The sequence below is a fragment of the Notolabrus celidotus genome, chromosome 1 (assembly GCF_009762535.1).
Source record: "Notolabrus celidotus isolate fNotCel1 chromosome 1, fNotCel1.pri, whole genome shotgun sequence".
Lineage (NCBI taxonomy): Eukaryota > Metazoa > Chordata > Actinopteri > Labriformes > Labridae > Notolabrus > Notolabrus celidotus.
The window spans coordinates 37,909,831-37,930,615 of NC_048272.1; the positions used below are offsets into that span (position 1 = coordinate 37,909,831).

Genomic DNA, 20,785 nt, shown 5'->3' on the forward strand with positions numbered 1-20,785 from the left:
TCTAGAATCCACGTTAACTTCTTATAATGATAGTCTGTTTAGTGTTATTCACGACAAAATGTCCCAACCCCGGTCAGCTCTGTTTAACTCCGCCTTCTTCTCCTTCTTCTCCGAGCGGCCTCTCTTCAGATGTAGACGGGCATGAGAGCCACAAAGCTGTCAAACACCCAGACCTCCATTTTTGTTTGTTTTACACAAATGCAACCCGCCACAAAAACACCACAGTGAGCAATGTTTCCTTACCTGCCGTGGAACCAGTCCTTGCAAGCATCGCACTCGATCATAAACTGGGTCACGTCGTAAGGTAATCTGCAGATGCAATATACTGGTACAGTCGCCATGTTCAATTCACAACTACGTCGGGATAGACTGGGGGGGCTGCAGGAGGAACAACGTCCTGCAAACAATATGATCCAATATGATCTTCCCCAGAAAGAAAGCCAGGGGCAGACCCGCCGGACGGACACATCAACCTAGACCTAAACCATCACAGCACGGAGCGTGGTGGACTCGATGGAGGCTCTTCGTAGCAGACTTTCCTCAAATGCATTATTATTATCATTACTATGTGCATGCCCCCTGGTGACTGTACGGCACCGAGGCGCTCATATTAGGAGCCAGAGGAAAATGTAGCCTCGATGTCGCTGCGAAATAAATAAATAAATAAATAAATAAATAAATAACTGTGAATGTTACGTCAGGGGAGCTGGTTTAAATCCGAGCAGCTCAAATCAGATGAATGAAGGCCCGGATCAATCAACAATGCAGATATAAGTGACGTTATTTTATATTCTTTATCTCACAGCACGTTTTAAAGCAGAAACATTGATGCAAGTTGAACATTGTATTCTTAGTGTAATAATGCATAATGTTAGCTGATGAAGTCGAATGAAATACAATTATATATTACGTAACACGTGGTAAAAAAAAATACCAAATTATATTGTATTTAAAATGTGACACAAAAAATGAAAATGAATACATGGTACATTTTATGAAAATGTATTTAATTATTTAAACACGATTCAATGGTGGTCATCAGTTACCATTAAAACGTTTTAGCACATTATATTATAACAGATAATAACTTATATTATACATTTGAAATCAGAATTTTAAGAAACCTTTAAGCCAATCAATATATATTTATCAATAATATTCTTTATTGCGCATATCATGATTGTGTGATTTTTTAAGGCAGATTTCAAATGAAATAAAAAATATGATTTATGTAACACGTGTTAAAAATGATGAAATAAAATGACATTTAAAAAGGTGAAACATACTAAATGAAAATGAATACATGATATATTATATGAAAATTATTAAATTATTAATTATAAGCATGATAAGATTGAAGTTATTTAAATGAAAACATGTTTGGCATATTATATTATAACATAATAATTTATATTTGGTTATCTCATTAGAAATTAGGAGTTAGAATCTTAAGAAACAATAAATATATATTTATCAAAAATATTCTTTATTGCACATATTATGTTTGTGTGATTATTAAAAGGCAGATTTAAATTAAAGTACAGAAATGTATTTGACATAACACGTGGTAAAAATCAACAAATAAAATTATACTTAAAAAGTGAAACATAATAAATGAAAACTAAAACATAGAATATATTAAATGAAAATGAATTTAATTATTTAAACACGTTTCAATAGAAGTTATTAAAATTAAAACATTTTAGCACATTTTATTATAACAGATACTAACTCATACATTTGGAGTCAGAATCTTAGGAAAAATTTAGCCTATCAAGATATATTTATCAATAATATTCTTTACTGTACATATCATGATTGTGTGATTATTTAAGGACAGATTTCAAATGAAATAAAAATTTGTTTTATGTAACACGTGTTAAAAATGACGAAATAAAATGATATTTAAAAATGTAAACATAATAGATGAAAATGGTGTAATTTTGAAAATGCATTAAAATATTTAAATACGATTTGATGGAAGTTAATTAAATTTAAACATGTTATCACTTTTTATTATAACAGATAATAACTCATTATAAATTTGGAGTCAGAATCTTAGGAAACATTTAAGCTAATAAAGATATATTTATCAATAATATTCTTTATTGCACACATATGTACTGCTAGTGGGAAAATAGCATTCAAACAACATTATTGTTTTGATCCAGGAGATATGGACATTTTTTAATGTAATGTTAAGTGTAATAGTTTGGTTTTAAGGCATTTTAAATTAGGGAGTGATTAGTTAAAACATTCAAATATTGTTGTGGCTCTGGTTGGAGTATTCAGACTCAGTATTTATCTGTGCAGAAGCTATTTGCTTTGATAGAGTGTTTATGTGCACATTACTGTACACATCATCAGCTGATGACTAGTTCGACAGATATTGTTGAATATTTAATTTCATTGGTAGAACAATCAGAGTTTTTTCTTTTTCTTTTAATGAGATCATTCATGTGCTTTTAAGAAAATAAATTGCCAATTAAATTCAAACTCAAGGTCCTGTTACAAGCTTTTCCCAGCACCTGCAGCTCTGTGTCACAGTCCTATCAGTGTGCTGTCAAAGACAGCTCTGGAAAAAGATGAATAATGACTTTTAGGTGAGCAACCTTTTTTATCAGTCTTAACATTTTTTATATAAATCTTTATTTCTTGCATTTTATCTTAACATATAATGAATGTTCCTGGAACGTAAACCTTTTAAATATAATTTTGATAATTTTTCTTTCCTTTATCAGCCTACTATCACCTTAAGAATACATCAAGGTTTAAAGGACTTATGTCTCAGCAGGATGCAGAAAAACTCGTCCATGCATTTATCTTTAGCAGACTAGACTACTGTAACGGTGTCTTTAAAGGCACTATGAGGAGTTTTTAACTTGCTGAGAAACAGACTGAAACTGGTACTGATGCCTCTTTATGACGCTCAAAAGCAAACAAGACCATCTACAACAACACTGATACCTTCTCTGTTGTCATTTTAATGCCTGAAACTGCTCTGAGGGGGTAGGTGTCAGAACAGATGATTGACATCTCGCTTTAGAAACACCCTTTTTGGGCTGTTTTCATTGCAAATAATCACATTGTGCGATAAATCTAAATATTAAAAAACAGGATGAGGTTATTGTCTGAAGACACTTATTTTGCATGTACAGGACAAGAGATAAGAGGTATCACTTTGTCCACAAGGGGGCGCCAAAATCGATACAAGCTAAAAGTTCCTCACAGCAGCTTTAAAGGACTCCCTAAAAAGTCCATCAGACGACTGCAGCTCATACAGAATGCTGCTGCTCGAGTCCTAACAAGGACCAAAAAAGTAGACCACATTACTCCAGTTCTTAGATTCTGTCTGTCAGAGAATAGACTTTAAAATCCTGCTGATGGTTTATAAAGCACTGAATGGTTTAGGCCCAAAATACATTGCTGATCTGCTGCTACTGTATGAACCATCTCGACCTCTGAGGTCATCAGGTACTAGTCTGCTTTCAGTCCCTTGAGTGAAACATGGTGAAGCAGCGTTTAGTCATTATGAACCACATAGCTTTAAATGCAAATTTTAATTTTATTTTTTAATATATTTCTAATTTTCCTTTTCTTTTCTGTTTTATTTTATTTGTCATTTTAATTGTGTTCTTTTGTGCTTGTCTGAATGTTTCCAATGCTTTAAATGTTTTAATGTAAAGCACATTGAGTTGCCCTCGTGTATGAAATGTGCTATACAAATAAAGTTGCCTTGCCTTACATGTTGAGCAGATTTTCTTACATCGCTGCTTTTGAAGTTTGGAGTTTTGGAGTTTAAAAATGCAGGAAGAAAAAGGGAGAAATATTAATGCAATGATTGATAAATAAATGAGACACCAACAGCTTCTACTAAAAGAATATAGTTTTATTAAGCATTGTAGCTAAGTTTCTTCAAATACACCACGCCACAAGTCATCAACATCCAATCAATCCCAACAGTAGTTCATTCTTTTACGTTCCATGAGTTAGGAAGAAACTGATCCACTTACAAAGGTTACCTATTCAGCTCCTGCGGGGACAGGGGGAGTACACTGTGTGTCTGATCACTAGTGACGGATGAGAAGGACGATTCAGAAGAATTCGGTGGAAACGTTCGATGACAGTTCTGGTGTAAAGGAAGTAGAACTGTAAAACAACACTGGAACGAAGCACTAAGTTGATTACTGCAGATAAAGTCTTAATCAGCAGGTGGAGCGTGCTGCGTTCAGATACATGTAGAGTGATTCTGCTGCTCACAGCTGTTTACAGGATTATTTCAGGTATATGAGACTTATATGTGACTGATGCAGAAAACAACAGAGAACAATCTTGTGTAAATTCACTATTTCAAAGTGGCTGATAACTTTAGCGTTTTTATAATCAAATGCAACATAGGTCATTATCACAAACAAATAAAAGTCTCAACAAATCTGTTACAACAGTTAAAAACGTTTATGGGCTATCAGTGATGTTAGCCGGGTCATTCATTTGCAAATGGGCACAGTAATGATAGAAGAAAAAGGTCTACATGCATAATAACTACACTTCTTATCTGTGAACCATGCAGAGAAGGTCTCTTCGTCGAAGCGCTCACACTACAGCGCTGTATTTGATTCAAGAAGTTGAGAGTTTGACAGAATCTCTCGTGTCTGAATTTTTGAGCAATTACAGAAAAAAAGGCTGAAATTACGTGAAACTGATGGACACAGCTGCTTATATATGAACCAAAGTGAAAGTGGACACCAAGGCAGATGTGTTGCTCTGTCCTTTTCTTAATTACCTTGATAACTAATGCAAACGTATAACGAAAAGTATCAACCCATAACAACTAAAATATTTCAGCATTAAAGCTCCTGAAGCTTTAATGTCCTAATGCGAAGAAGAATAATAGTGTTACATTAAGAAGTGAACAAGTCCTTAAACTAGCAGTGTGATAAATCTCGTGTTTACTGAGAGGGGGTGAAACTCCTTTCTTTGAGTGAGGAAGAATACACTGACTGTAGGTTTCTCAAACTCCCAGATATCTAACTCTGTTCCATCTTTCATCCTTCACCTCTCTAGAAAAATAGGCTTACTCTTCTTTACTTAAGACAGTGGCCTCCAGACTTTCATCTCTATGGCAGCTGCTGTCTGCGTTTAGTGCATTTAAGTGAGGATTAGAATTGCACATCTTGGAGTCGCATCTAAAGGCACTTTCAGGTTGGATGGGAGCCCTGCATTCCTCTTTATCTCCGTTCAGCTGGTGTGGCTCTTTGTCCTCGATGCCATTCTCTGTAGCTGAGCCATCGCACTGTGCAGCGGGGGAATCTCTCTCCTTCGCTTTGGACCTCTTTCTATCTTTCACTGCATCTTGTCCGGGTGTATGAGCAGGCTTATGAGAAGGCTTACTTGGCTGAAAAGAGAAAGAGAAGAAGAGGGTTTATTTATCTGATGACAAAGACAGAAACGCTGCGACTGTGACTCTGAGGATTCTTCTTTAAAGCAACGCTTGACATGGTGGAAGTACAGATGTGGGCTTAAGGTTTTTGTTACAAACAAAATGAGTGGAGAGCAATTTAGAAGTTAATTAGCAGTCAAATTAAAGGGTTTTAAAGAGCACAAAGACCAGCTGAGGGGTTGTTTAGTTCCCACTCATCCTGTGCTGAAAGCTCCAACAATTGCTTTGGATTCTGTTTCTGCACTGTAATTAAACAGAGAAAAGAGCAACAGCTGTATCATGACCTTAGTCTAAAGTGATATGATAATCCCACATCCCACAGAAAAACATCCTATAGTTTGTTTTTTTCCAGCTCTGTAATGAACTATCACGGCTTAAATGTTCGGTGGCAGAATCCATTTATTTTGAAAATTAATTTTTGGAGCAATCCTGCATTATAAGCTTATAGCACTATTTGTTGATGATAATGTATGGGCTGTTTTTGTCTTTATGTGAAGTTCAGCTGAATATGAGCATTAAGGTAGTGGTGAGAGGAGGACGACCTGCAGCAAAACACTAACTGAGTCTGTGATGATGAAGACTGAGGCTTACATGCTCCAAACGTTCACTGTTGTTGTCATCAGCATACTGTACCTCTCTCCAGGACAGCAAGGCCTAACCATAGACTGTGTAAATAATGGACGTAGTCTCTGTGACGTCACCCATCTGTTTCTGAAGCGCTGTTTTGAAGCCAATTAGCGGCGGAAGCCATATTGGAAATGTTGAACTGCTGTCATAACTGCTGTCGAGTGAATGTGACGTAAAGAGGCGGGCTTTGAGCCTCCTAGCCAACAGCTACAGTGTTCCCACCTGTCAATCAAGTCAGCTGTGCCTCTCATTGGAAGACCCGTAATCTCAATATCTTCCAAATTGCCGCGTTATGAAAAAATTCACCCCCCGTACAGTGTGTGCCGATCAAGAAATGAGCTATCCAGACTACACTTGTTTTTTGTACCAGACTGTAAACATGTTTATTTCTGCTGCAAAGATCGGCTTCTTTGAATTGGTGTGTATGTGGTTTCTGGTACTTCCGGAGCCAGCCTCAAGCGGATCCTCAAACTGCAGTTTTTAACACTTCCGCATTGGACTCATATTTTGATGATTGGATGATTTCATAACATCAACCTTCATGTCAAGTTGCATAAAAAGCCCCCTGTCTGAAGTGTATGTGTGGGATTGTGTGCTCATTGATTATTATTCCAAATAAACGGAGATCATCGAATGTGAGCCAAGTCTGTATCCTCTCTGATTACTGCCTCTGCAGCGTCTGACGACACGGACAGATGGGCGCTTTTATTAGCATGAAAGCACGGGGCAGATTAACAATCCCTATCCTACAAAGGTGTCATTAACTGTAATGATCGTTATTAGCACGTTGTGGAAGCATATGTCTCCCAAGTGAAGAATGATTTATCACTGACTTACCAAGTATGCGGTCTGACTCTTGAAGACTCTGGTGTGGTACCTGGCTCCGCGACCAAACGTCCTGATGACAGGCGTGGAGATCACACCTCGGGGACGACTGCAGGCGGCAGAGAAAGCTCCTTAATATCAAATAATAAAAGATATGCCACAAAGTTCATAACATATCTTATGCTCTTCTTCTACTCACCCTCTGTTTGCTGCACCAACCGACACCACCTGGATTGGGAAGCCTCCTCTTCCTCGGCCGCGTCGAGCTCCAGCCCACTGACCCACCACAGTGCCGGCTATCTCCAGCTTCCCACCCTGCGCAGACATTCCTTGCATCCCTTGAAGGAAGAAGAAAAAACGAAAGTTAAACATCAAATTCAAAACTAGTAGAATGTATGAGTAAGTTTTACACAGTTTACCCTTACCAGGCATCCCTCTGCCTCTCCCCTGAGGAGGCATCATAGGGGGCGGGGGAAAGAAGGGGCCACTGGGCGGGTAAAAAGGCATCCCGTGAGGAGGAGGGATTGGCGGTGGGGGGAAAGGTGGAGGGTGAGGTGGTCGGGTGAAGTTAAGACCTTCGAGGATGCTTTGGCGCATCTTCTCCACCTTGGAAACCAGTTCAGCCTAAAGAGAGAGACAAGAGATCACTCTTTTCATCAGGTCTAACACTTTCTAACAACATTAACCTTTAAGATCACAGAGCAGGTATCAGCTTCCTTTGTTCTCTGAAAGAGGTTTTGCACAGTTTTATAACCTCTGATGTCTCTAATTAAAAAAGTGAAGTTTGTTTGTGGACTACACGGCCTTCCTTTAGAGGGGCATGGAAGCGTTGGTATTTACATTAAGACAGACACATTCACTACATATGTTTCACTGCAGCTCGAGGCATTTTAAACTCCTCTGAGAATAAAAGTTGTCTAATGGATGTTGTGTCTGATCCTCCACTAACACTACTGGTTACACTCCCACGGAATTAACAGTGATTCATGTCTTAAGCTCAGTCTTTAGTCAGCTTTCTATCTTGTTGATTCTATAATAATAACAATAATAATGAATTGTATTTATAAAGCACTTTTCTGAATACTCAAAGATGCTGCACAGAGGATAAAACATCATATAAAACAACAAAATAATAAAAACATGAATGAAAAGCTTCAAATACATTTAAAAGCAATCATACATTAAAAGCAGCTCTAAATAGGTGGTTTTAGTGAGTGTTTTTAAGGTGGACAGGTTGGGGTAGTTTCAAATTTTTAGTGGTAAGGCATTCCAGAGGGTGGGGGGGCGGCGGCGACAGAGAAAGCTCTGTCCCCCCAGGTTTGGTGCTTGGTGTCAGGTGGTAGGGAGAGGAGGTGGGCATCGGAGGATCGGAGGTTACGGGAGGGGGTGTGGTGGTGGAGCAGGTCGGTGAGGTAGGAGTGGGCCTGGTTAAGGAGCAGGATTTTAAAATGTATTCGCTGTTTGATAGGGAGCCAGTGGAGGTTTTGGAGGACAGGGGTGATGTGGTCACGGGAGCAGGCGGGCGGCAGAGTTCTGGATATATTGTAGTTTGTTGAGTAATTTGGAAGGAAGGCCGTAGAGGATGCTGTTGCAGTAATCGAGTCTGGAAGTGATAAAGGCATGGATCAGGGTTTTCGCGGTGGAGAAGGAGAAAGATGGACGGAGACAGGCGATATGTTTCAGGTGATAGAAGGAGGTTTTGGTGATGTGATTGATGTGATGTTCCAGAGTGAGATGGGAGTCAAAAATAATACAGAGGTTGTGAACATGTGAGGACGGAGTGAGGGAAGCATTGTGGATGGAGAGGTTGAAGTTGTTGGTTGTTGTGGTGAGGGATTCGGGGCCGATGATTAAAGAGGTCAGATTTTTCACATTTTAGTTAGAGGTAGTTTTTTTTGCATCCCGGATTTAATTTTTGTATTTCTTTTTGTATTTGACTGAAGATGTTCTCAATGCTGCATTGTTGTTTCTTGTTTCTGTCAGTTATCAGTCTTTATCATAACTGAGCAGAACTGTTAAGTCTAAAACATAAACAATTGGAGAACCCTTTAAAATGTTCACGTTTGGGCGCAGGGATGGCCTCATGGGGAAGTCATGTGACCATATAGCATATCTCCTAGTTTCCTCTATCCTCTGTCCTCTGTCCTCTCCTCTCCAAATAAAACACAACTTAATAAAAAGTTCATGTTTGTTTCTCATCTGGTGTTTCCTGACAGGCTGAACTCGACTTGTTGTTGACGTGGTAGACTGTGCAGGTTTGCTTGAGCTCATCATGATCTAATTTACAGTTTATGCTGAGTGTTTTCTTTTCCTGTACACACGCACGAGTAATTCTTAATCAAGCTCTCTGCGTATCAAACAGCCTGTGATGTTGGCTCAGCTGCGTTGTTTGTACAGTGGTGGAGGCCCTGATGGACCAGGAAGTGTTTTAGAGCAACAATAAGCTGCTGAACAAATGATTATGAGAGCATCATATACCTCCTGCAGTTCTGCTTTCTGACATTTAGAGGCGAGTTTCCTTGTAAAGATGATTCATGTGCTCTGGGACAACAGGAGATTAACAAAGAGTCCACTGCAAGAAAGTAGGAGGCTTAAATGGGAGAGGGAATCCCATCTCATGAGCTGCTTCAGATGTAAACAGAATGAGTCTACTTCACGTCCAGTGGAGCTGATTTCATAAATGTTAACCTGCATTGATTAAGTCATTGAAAGTAAGGGCTTTCAGGTTTTTGCAGTCCGGGCTCCTAAACTCGGGAATGACGCACCTGCTGAAATCCAGCGTGCTACATCGGTCTCTCATTTTAAATCTCTTTTTAAAACATTATTTAAAAAAAGCTTTTATAACTGTGTCATTACGTTGTTCTGCTCTTGATGTGTTGTGCATTTTAGGGTCTTAAAGTTTTCTTTCTCATGGTGTACTGGCAGGTTTTTACATTTCTTAACTTAGTACTGCCTCAAAAAATCACATGGGAATTCCACCAGATCTGTGTCCTGTTCTTCTCGTCCGTCAACACCCACTGGTTGCCAGCAGGGAGCAGGACCACCAGACAGCAGGAGTCATGTGACGGAGGTTTTCCTGCGGTAATCACTGAATCAAGGATTCTCCTCCTCCTCTCCTCATCCATGTTGTCTTTCTGGTCCTCTGAAAACCTCTGACCTGTTGACTCCAGGTCTGGCTCCGCTCATCATGACGGTTTGTTGTTGTAGTTAAGTGAAATACGATCTGGTGATAACACAGAGTGTTTTATTCTGAAAATGAACCGGATTTTCATTTTGTTTTGGTGCCTGACTTCCTGTCCCGCTCCATTTGCTCCATTCCAACCGGATCTGGTGGAATTTGTCCATCAGTCAAAGACTTCAGACAATCTGCAGAAATGTGTCTCGTCAGAATCGTGCTTTAGCAACGACATGAACGCCTTCCAGGAGAGTTTATGAACTCTTCAAAGATGTAGACAAATGTTTTTCAGACTAAGAGCTGAATAGGATTACAACTTTTAACCTGTCTGATCTAAAGCTGGCAACGGGGAACTTGGAAAGGCAGGATCCTCTGATTTAGGGGTCAGTGGGTCTCATGGCGGGTCTGTGTCATAGACTGTATTGATAATGGACGTAGTATCCGTGAAGTCACCCATCTGTTCCTGAAGTGCTGTTCTGAGGCCAAACATTGGCGCCATAATGGAAATGCTGAAAGAGTGTGACGTAAAGAGGCGAGGTTTGAGCCTCCTAGCTAACAGCTATGTGTTCCTACCTGACAGTCAAGTCAGTCATGTCCTTATTTGGGCAAAAATTCGTAATCTTAATATCTTCTGAACCGTTACATTAGAAAAAAATTCAACCCGTACAGTGTGTGCTGATAGAGAAATTAGCGACGTAGACCGAAGCCGTTTTTTGAACCCGGCTATAAACATGTTTATTAATGCTGTAAAGATCGTCTTCTTTGAATGGGTGTGTATGTGGTTTCTGGTGTTTTTACAGCCTGCCTCTAGTTGACGCTCGATGAACTGCAGTTTATAACACTTCCGTATGTGCTTCATATTTTAAGACTGGAGGTTTCCACTTGTTCTGTGTGCCACCTATGGATTCTGAACAGCTAAAGCCCTGTGATGGGACACACTGTAGTTCTGCTGACTTGTGTGTGGTGTGTGTGAAGCTACCTGACCATCACAGAGGTCAATGAGCTGGGCCTTCTCCCTGTTGGCTCTATTGAGTTTACTTTGAAGCAGCTTGCCATCAAAGTACATCCAGGGACAGCAGTGCTCCCAGGGAATCGGCTGTCCGCACGCATCGTTGGCAAACAGAGCCATGTCAACTCCGCTCATGAACAGAGCGGCCAGCTGGACTCCTCGAGGGTCCAAGTTGTCGATCTGTTAAAAAGAAACACCTGGACTTATTAAGCATCCAGACTGAAAGTGAAAGACAGAACAATCATCTACCAGAGGTGCAGAGCAAAGCACAGAGCAAGCGTAAACAGCTCATTCACTCCTGGCTGCACAAATACAGAGAAACACAACCTAATCCAGCCAACACAAAAAGCCAGCAGACACAACCGAGATGTTCTGGCACAGCAGAGAGCAGACAGGCTGACAGGGCTACACACAGACAGACCACAAGGACCAAAGCGCACAGCTTGTGTGGATGGTTCATATCAACAAGAGGCCGAATGAGAACAGAGCACAGGCGCTTCAACGCCTCTGTCTGAGGTTTGATAAACCATCCACACATGACACGGGAACCCCTGCGAGTCACTTAAAGCTCTACATAAATACATCTTTTAGTGCAAAGCTAGAGCTTCAGGAACAACAGGCTCCCACAAAACCAGGTTTTGCAGAGCCGGTTGCTTTGTCTGCAGAATATGAGGAGTGTCCAGAGAAACAATGCAACATGAAATCTGACAGGAGCAAGCTGATTGGCTCATCAATTTAGGAGAAATTAAGAGCAGTTACATGCTTACAGACTAAGACATAAAAGCAGACCATAATGTGGACTTTCATGTGCTTTCTCAGACACTCCTCATATAATTAACACTACAAAATCACCTTCAGGTCCTGCAGCTGGTCAGGCTCATAAAGTTTAGGAGAAAGTGCTTGGGCTAGGAAAGCGTCAAGTTCATTACGACGCAAAATTCTTACTCCCGGCCATTGTAACATAAACCTGAAGCAAAACAAAGAAGGTTAACATCGTTATAATTATGTCTGAATAAATCCTTCCTCCCTCACTCTCCATTTAATGCACACTACGCTCACCTACACAATGAAATCTGAGACATGTTCTGAATGTAAAGTGACACACGGTCAAGGATTTCAGCGGTCTACTCACCGCAGCACGCAGCAGAGCACCATGAGGGGCGTGGGGACGTTGGCGGGGTTCAGCATGGCCGGCGTGTCAGAGCGTATGCAGGCCAGGAACGCTCTCATCCTGCGGTTCTTGTCCTCCACGGCCTTCCCCAGCCACAGCTTCCTCAGGTTAGGGCAGGTCCATTCCCTGAAGGGCAGAGCTTCCACCAGCTCTGGAGTGTGAGGAGACTTGCCTTTGTAGGCGGCCCACTCTTTGACAAGAACGTGTGTGTCTGTGGAGCAGCGTTTTGGAGAGGTTAGCGTCACTAGTCGTCATGTCAGGGTCTCTTTTAGATAAAGAACTGGAGTTAACTGAACTAAATATGATGGTTTGCAAATCATTTGGTCTCTATATTGAATTCAAAACAGTTTCAAAGCTGAAAAATGTAATGTTTTATGAGGCTGTATCGTACTGATGATGTACCTCACAGATAAATTACATCTTTATTTAAATTGAATATGAACAGTGCTTCAAGAACCAGGAGACAAAGGTTGGTATTGGTAGAATATTCAGTGACAGCGGCACAATGTGCTGGTTCCAATGCGCCACTCTGTAAGTCACGCTAGGGCTGGGCGATAATTTGATAACGATAATTATTGTGATATAATTTTTCTCAATATAAATAAAACAAATGTTCGATAAAAATGTGAAAAATGTATTTAAACATGTAATTACACCTCCCAACCACTGGAAAGGGAGGGGGCGCTAATGAGCCTTATACGATAGTTGCCACCCAACATTAGACAGATGAAGAAGATGACATTCAACAGCCAATCATGTTGCAGGGTGAGAGGTAGGCGGGGCTTAAAGACGTTTGGAGCGGAATGTAAACACAGCTGAGAGGAGCGACAGCGACATGGAAAAAAAATTCAAAACCTAGCAGCTCAAAGCAGAGTCGTTAGTCTGACACTGAGTCGATTCTGCTTTAACCATTAACTTAATACACTTCATTAAATATACTTTCAGGATGTGGGTAAAGGAAGAGCACAGAGACAACTTCTGCTGTGCATTTCTAACACGTTTAATGTCCACCGCCACCGTAGGACAACTGAACAATGAATAATCGTGATGCATTCACTGCACTGTGGGAAACAACACCACTCTGCCTGTGACCCTTAGTAATCTTAAAGGGGAGAGCACAACTCAAAACAATACTCTACTAAACTGATACACAGTTTATAATTTGATATATTTTTATTGTAAATGTAAATCAAATTATGGAAATAATAATAATCTGAGAAAAATAAGAATCTACAAACTAAAACTTCCCAAAAATCTCATCTTACACAAAAGACCTGCTTCCTGTTAGCACCGTCAGAAATGTTGGATTCAAGGAGTTTATCAGAAAACTAAATCCAGATACAAACTAACAAACTGTCTGGTTTCTTCAACTCTCACTCAGGACCAAAAATTTACATTTAAATTTAAATGAAATAATGATTGATAATTATTGATATCGACTGATATGAAACATTTTATCGTGATAACAATTTTCAATATCGCCCAGCACTAGATCAGGCTTCAATAAAAAGGACTGCAGAGATCTCAAGTCTTTGTTGTAAACACAGCACCCCTCTTTCTGCTTTGATCTTCTGACTAAGTCACCAAATGGGACAGTCGTCTTTCATTAAGGCTTCAGATTTGTTTGTATGGACATTACACCGATAAGAAACATAGACAATTTTACATGCTTTTATCTCACCACGCCTGGACTACTGTAACAGTCTTTTTAGCAGCCTGCACAACTAATCCCTTGATCGTCTCCAAACTGTACAGAACTAAGCTGTCAGAGTTATAACCAAAACAAAAAATACGACCATATCTCTCCGGTTTTAGATTCCTTGCATTCCTCCCTGTATATTTTGGAACTGATTTTAAGATTTTACTGATTACTTTTAAAGCTCTATATGGACTTACTCCGAGCTATATAGCAGACCTTTGAATACCCTACGAGATCCTCGGGCAGAAGTTTACTGTTCATTCCAAACACTAAAATGAAAACGAAAGGGGACAGGGCGTTCGCAGTGAGGGGTCCGACACTCTGGACCCATCTGCCTGAGGAGATCAGGTCTGCTGAGTCAGTGAGCTCTTTAAATCCCCTTCTTAAAACATACTTTTATCACAGAGCCTTCCCAGATTTGATCTGAATTTTATTTGACTTTATTTTATTTTAACCGTCTTAAGAAATATATTTAAAATAATTGTATTCCTTTAGAGTTCTTTACGGGGAATTTTGTGTCTTTTAAAATATGTTTTATTTCTTTATCTTGACTTGTGTGTTTTTATGAACCGCCTGTTTTATTTTGCTGCCCATGTGAAGCACTTTGCAACTTGGTTTTTGAAAAGTGCTCTACAAAGAAAATGATTATCATAATTATTATAATAATTATTATTCTTATTATAATTATAACACTCTTCCAGTCCTCGGACTATTAAAGCAGAAGGGCTGGGACGGAGGTAATGAAGTCTCCTAGGTTGTTAATTTATCTCCAAAAGTGCTAATGTGTGTAAATGTTTTCTTTCATATCCCCTCTAAGAGATTAGTTCTTTTAAATTCAGCCAGAGCGTAACGCTGTGTGCAAACAAGGAAGGTGATAAAGCATCTTGCAGGCTTGCAAAACTCAGCAATGCCAGTTTACTCCAACTCCTGAATGAGGGTGCTGGTGAAATATTCTAATCCACATACCAAAGCTATTGTTGAAAAGCATATAGCTGAGGATCTGTTCAGTCAACACTCTCCTGCTTTTTACCCCAACTCAGCAGATGTGTGTCTAACACGAGTCTGGTCCTGCTGGAGGTTTCTGCCTGTTAAAGGAAGTTTGTCCTTGCCACTGTAACTTGCTAAATGCTGCAAAGTGCTCTGCTCATGGTGGATTAAGATTAGATCAGACTGAGTCCTGTCTGTAAGATGGGACTGGATCTTATCCTGTTTTGATGTGGGTCTTTGTTAATAATAGAACATAGGGTACAGTCTAGACCTGAGGATAACATTTGTTGGGATTTGGGGCTATACAAATAGAGATTGATTTAGTGATTGAATGAACAGCAGGCCATTGGCTTTTATGGGCGTGCGACTTAACCATTAGACCAAGCCTGCACCCTTTTTATTCTTTTTCTTTACAAATATTTTTGCTTGTTTGAGACCAAACTCATCCATGCTAAAAAGTTGCTGTTGTTTTTTTTTTGCGTTTTTCATGTGCTTGTATTCTTTTGAACCCAAACTGAGGCATGTTGACGTGGACTGCAGGTACCTGATTGATGGAGGTCTGTTTAAAAAGTCTGTCAGTAATAAGATTTAGCCTGTACCTCAATCTCACATGGAAGCCATTACTGTCTTATTTCCACTGCAGTGATAAATATCTGAGGTGATCATTGATGTACTGGATAAAACTTTATTTCAACCATGTATCCCTGGGAGTATTCTACCATTTTAAACCAATCACTGACTCCCGAGACTCTTATTGAGCACAGGTCCAGAAACCTCAGTCTTAGATGTGAAACAGTGACATAGGTGTGTTCTGATCACAGGACTCACATTCAGGGAGGCAGTTCTTCCTCATGGCGAGTCTCTCAGCCTTCTTTCTGGCCTCTGCCAGGCTGAAGAGGACTCCGTAAACATATTGACGGATGGGCCGAAACAGCTGCACTGCTGAAGGCAGGTCTTTGTTAGCTTCATCTTCAATGGTGACAGATAGCTTAATCTCTCCCTGCAAAGACACACTGTTACCTACATACTACAGGAGGCCAGACACAGCGCACTATACAGACCACAAATATGCTGTCTGAGTACGTCTCTTGGTAAAACATGGAATGGGATTTCTTGGTAATGATTGATTTGTTTCAGATGAACACATTAGAATAAAAAGACACAAAGACAGCAGATAAGCCCAACCTTGGTGACAACGTGGTAAATGTAGGGGTACATAAGGCCCTTCATGTGTCTGTGCTCGGCCACCCGTAGGACCTCGGGGGCAACAACAGGGAGTGGTGGGATGGTGATGTCCATGTGGTTCCTGGTGGGCATGGAGAGCAGGGATGGGATCTGGGGATTCAGGCTGTGGACACCTCCAGACTGTGAACCCAGGCCAGCGGCAAAGGTTACCCCAAGGTCACACTGGGAACAAAAGGGACAGGAGGGGTGAGCCAGCTAGCAGGCTGATCAGGTGTAGCAGGTTCCTGAGGTGTTACTCACTTTGGTTTGGTCCCCCAGGTCTCCCTCTGCTGGGTTTTCAGGATGTGGAGTATGCCCGTTTTTCTCCCATGCTCCCTTATGGTCACTAAGATGACTGAAGAAACAGCAGTGAGGCAGTTTTTAAGGATGAACCACTGATCCAGTTGAGCAAAGTTTGAACTGCTCTGTTTTTTCTGTTTTATTAGAATAACTACAGACTGAGAAACCAACCGTCAGTCTAAAACTGGACACCCACAAAAGACACCTTTTTTGTAACATATTAAATCAACACATTTTAGTTATGCTGATCATGTATGGTCTTTTCCCTCAACATGAAAGTATACTGGAGGTGTGTCAGGGTTTTGTCTTTTGAAAATACTTTCAACCCCAATTCCAAAACTGTCGGACACAATGTAAAATGTTCATAAAATCACTTAAAGCTGGGGTTGGTAGTCAGATTTAGATACACTTTTTGTTATACTGGTTAAAATGATCTTTATGTCCTGATGGCAATCAATACATAATGTGTTCTTAAAAAAGAGTGAAGAAAAGCTGCTATCTACAGCCGGAGTAAACCTGGGAAAACACCAACCAATCAGCCTTTTTTGGGTGCCAAAATTTTAAACCATTCAAATCCTGTCCTGCTGTTCTGCCCGCCTCCTGCGCGTACATTTCCCCGGCGTGTACTCTGAGTCCCCATCCCCTGCCGCTGCTTCCCCTGACTCTACTGACTGCCCCTCTCGCTCGACCTCAGGCCTATCCCCTCTGACCCGATGAGGTGCTTTGCTCAGGACTGTAGTCCGGATCAGAGTCTAAAAAGCTCTCACCATGGGGGCTCTGACAGGCAGAAGAATGAATGACATTTACTAAGTCCTACAGAAAATGTATATTTATTGTAGCGTCCGTCCGGACGCTGTAGGGATGACGAGCCGATTCATGAACATGTTGATCTTTAATAACCGGTCACTGTCGGCCGTGATCACGCCAACCAACAAAGCAACAATCAATGTTTGAATGAATGAAGAACTTCTCCTCTTGTCTCTCCTCTCTCCCGCTTACACACTCTACACCTCTCCTGATGCCTTCACTGACCGTCAACACTGTAGGAATTAAGAGCATCGACACTGAACAGGTTTAACAAACAGTAGAGCTGTTATATGCTATTATATGTGTTATAACTTTTCTCCTGATATCGTGTCACCAGTACAACTGGATAATGCTAGAATGACAGTTGTGAGTACTAACAGCAGCCATGTTTGTTTGTGTTTTTAACTTTCACTATGATAATGTTTTGGTGAGGACCGGTTTTGAATCAGTCACGATCATACGGTCGCAAGTCAGCGGCGCTCGTGCATGTGAGCGGGGGGGGGGGGGGCGCGTTGTTTTGGAGGAGCTCTGAGGGAGGAGGGGAGGGGTTAGACAGAGTCCTGAGGAAATGCTACATTCAAATTCATGCTAGTTTTCCGAGACTGCCAACCCCAGCTTTAATATAGTGCAAAAAAAAACAACTTGAAACTGAAAAGTGATTGCAATGTAACAATTTATTTGAAACATGAAGGAACTTTTATTCCACAAAATGTGGAGTGTTCATTTTAAAGGGGAATGTGTTTTTGGACCCCATGTTCCACCTCATATACTAAGCTATACACTTCATATATACTTCATATACTATATACTTCAGCTCTGATTTTAAGGGTCTGTTTTATACAGAAGAGGATTAGGGCCACTGAAAAAAAAAAAAAAATGAAGGTCAAATTATTATTATTTTTAATTATTCTGAGATTAAAGTCAGAATTCTGAGATAAAAGTCAGAATTCTGACGTCGTTTTTTCTGACATTCAGGGAGAGTGTCAGTTTGACTTTATTGCGTGCAGGAGGAGTACGGCAGGACTGCGGTCAAGCCAGCCTCCACTGTATTCTGTTGTGCGTGTTTAGAACAGGCATTACCGTAATAGCGCAGAAACATGGATTCTACATTTTCTAACTAAAAGCAATTTGAAAGAACAGAACATTGTAATGGTTGCAGCTCATTTGAAACTAATATTCCAACACAACAACCCGAATCAATAGACAAGTGTAAAAAAAAACACAGAAAAGTGTCCACATTAATTTTGTCTGACTCGACATCGGGATAAATCTAAGGTGGATTTTCAAAATAAAAGTCATCTGAAATATAAAAATGTGCCTGGTAATTATATATTTGGTATTACAATAAATCTCAGTTTCCACTGATATGTTTTGATTCAGACTGAAAGGATAAAACTTCAAAATGTGATGCTGCCATTCAGAGCTACACCTGATTTGGAATTTTAAAATAAAAGCCATTGGAAATGTAGCATATTAGTGATGATTTTGGATATTTTCAAAGTGAGATTCTTTTAAAAATCCCTGTTTCCACTCACTAATTTCAGTTCAGACTAAAAGTAGACATAATTCTGACTTTAATCTCAGAATTCTGACCCTTTTCTCATAATAATAATAATACAAAAAAATGTACCTTCATTTATTTATTTTTTCCAGTGGCCCTTATCCTCTTCCGTAGTTTTATGCGTTTGTATGTTTTTAAGTTTTCATTTCATTTTATTTTTATCTCTTCATTTTGCTTTGCACTTCTTTTTGTTTTGTTTTTTGTTGCCCACTGTGAAGCACTTTGTTACCTGTATTGAAAAGTGCTATATGAATAAAGTATTGTTATTATTATCATCATTATTAAAGTTTCTCCATGACAGGAGATGGCAGCTAGCAGTGGACAGTGTCTTGAGTTGTGTTGACCTTACTTGGCAGTTGAGCTCTCTTCGTTCTCCGAGGAGGATGATGCAGAGGAGGCGTTGAGGAGGGACGCCCTGGTGTGGTTGGGGCTGCCCGCCTTGCCCGGGTTGATCGGAGAGGACCTCTCGTACAGCGGCGTGTGCTTCCCTTCAGGAGGAATGTTGCTGAAGCTGTTCTGCTCCGTAAGGCCTCTCTCAACTGAGTCCAGAGCCAGGCCGGGCTCCCCCAAAGGCTCTAGGAACGGGAGATGGACCTAGAGTGAAGAAGAATAACAGAATCATGACTTTGTGATTGAGCTTGATATCTTGTTGAAATCAGTGTTGAGTACTGTACACTGTGATGTCTCAGGCTCACCTCAGGCTGGATGGGCAGCGGCACCTGTGGAATGTTGAGCATCTTTGGAGGTGGCACTGCAGCAGGCACTCCCATGGGTTTTGGTCTCACTGTAACAAAAACACAAAAACTACTGTCAGCTTGTAGACCCACAAGAGTCTGGACTTGCTGCACAGACATCACCAGAGAGAAACAACAACAACATACAGTTGGGATCTATTAACAGGCATTTAAATTCTGCAGCCCTCAAAGACCTAGAAAGCTGCCACCAGCTACTTGTTCTTAAATGTTTGATCACTTTTGAACTGCTAATCCTATTAACAAGCTTTAAAAACTCAGTTACAGCGGACATTCTCAGCCTTTCATTGAAACCACATTTGTCTCATTCAGCATATTATTTAAAATAAATTCAGAAGAGTCTGGCGCTCCTAAAAATGGTCTAGCTCTTGAAGGGTTAAAAGAGAATGATTCGTTTAAGGAACTGAAGCTGAATCATTCAGGGGCATTTGGGTTTATTTAGACTCCTTTAAATACTAATAGCTCAGCCTATGTTATTCTGAGGGAGTAACATTTTTTTAATTTGTAGATTTCAATTCTGACTGTGAGACCACTAATCATGTTCCTCACTAATGCAATGCAGTGTTTACAATGTCACTTCATAATGTTTTATATTTATCTTTTGTAAAAAAAAATTTGATTTGAATAATAAAAGTAGCATCATGAGCAGGTAGAGATGAGTATAATGAGAGCTAAACGTGCAGATCAGTCATCCATTTGTTTGAGATTCTTTTTGACTTTCAGCTGGTCTAAAACGCTGCAGCTCGAGAAGAGAGAGCACATCTCTCTCATGTTAGCTTCTCTACACTGGCTCCTCATAAAATCTAGACACCTTCGTATCTTAAAGAGCTCATAGTGCCCTGTTACCCCTCTAGAACACTACACTCCCAACATGCAGGCCTGCTGGTCGTACCTAAAGTCTCTAAAAGTAGTATGGGAGGTAGAACCTTCAGTTAATAGGCCCCTCTCCTTTGGAATCATCTACCAGTCAGGGTCTGGGAGGCAGACACCCTCTCTACTTTTAAGAGTAGGCTTCAAACTTTCCTTTTTGATAAAGCTTATAGTTAGAGCTGGCTCAGGCTTGGACTAGCTCTTAGTTATGCTGCTATAGGCTTAGACTGCCAGGGGAACTAACACACTGACACACTTGTATCCTATCTCACCCCCTTCCCCCCATCCCCCCCATCACTTACTTTAACTCTACCTGTCCCATTGAAAGTAACTAACCA

General features: G+C 40.4%; 2 protein-coding genes across 6 annotated transcripts in view; both read right to left on the bottom strand.

Moving 5' to 3' along the window:
• phf2 (PHD finger protein 2) overlaps positions 1–733 on the bottom strand; it is a 50,854-nt gene extending 50,121 nt beyond the window's left edge. The window contains exon 1 of one of the 2 annotated variants that reach the window (XM_034695412.1): positions 244–733. In XM_034695412.1, the coding sequence (XP_034551303.1) occupies positions 244–341 (98 nt within the window). In that variant the 5' untranslated portion in view covers positions 342–733. The remainder of the gene's footprint in view (positions 1–243) is intronic. The other variant, XM_034695414.1, reaches the window with a different exon arrangement.
• A 3,135-nt stretch (positions 734–3,868) lies between these two features.
• The window catches only part of LOC117815868 (constitutive coactivator of PPAR-gamma-like protein 1 homolog), a 29,042-nt gene continuing 12,125 nt past the window's right edge, over positions 3,869–20,785 (bottom strand). For 3 of the 4 annotated variants that reach the window (XM_034687878.1, XM_034687869.1, XM_034687850.1), the window contains exons 6-16: positions 19,521–19,609; positions 19,175–19,419; positions 16,419–16,512; positions 16,119–16,340; positions 15,762–15,933; positions 12,209–12,458; positions 11,929–12,043; positions 11,047–11,256; positions 7,092–7,516; positions 6,905–7,001; positions 3,869–5,395 (exon numbers count right to left, since the gene is read on the bottom strand). In XM_034687878.1, coding sequence (XP_034543769.1) covers positions 5,075–5,395; positions 6,905–7,001; positions 7,092–7,516; positions 11,047–11,256; positions 11,929–12,043; positions 12,209–12,458; positions 15,762–15,933; positions 16,119–16,340; positions 16,419–16,512; positions 19,175–19,419; positions 19,521–19,609 — 2,240 coding nt within the window. In that variant the 3' untranslated portion in view covers positions 3,869–5,074. The remainder of the gene's footprint in view (positions 5,396–6,904; positions 7,002–7,091; positions 7,517–11,046; positions 11,257–11,928; positions 12,044–12,208; positions 12,459–15,761; positions 15,934–16,118; positions 16,341–16,418; positions 16,513–19,174; positions 19,420–19,520; positions 19,610–20,785) is intronic. The other variant, XM_034687859.1, reaches the window with a different exon arrangement.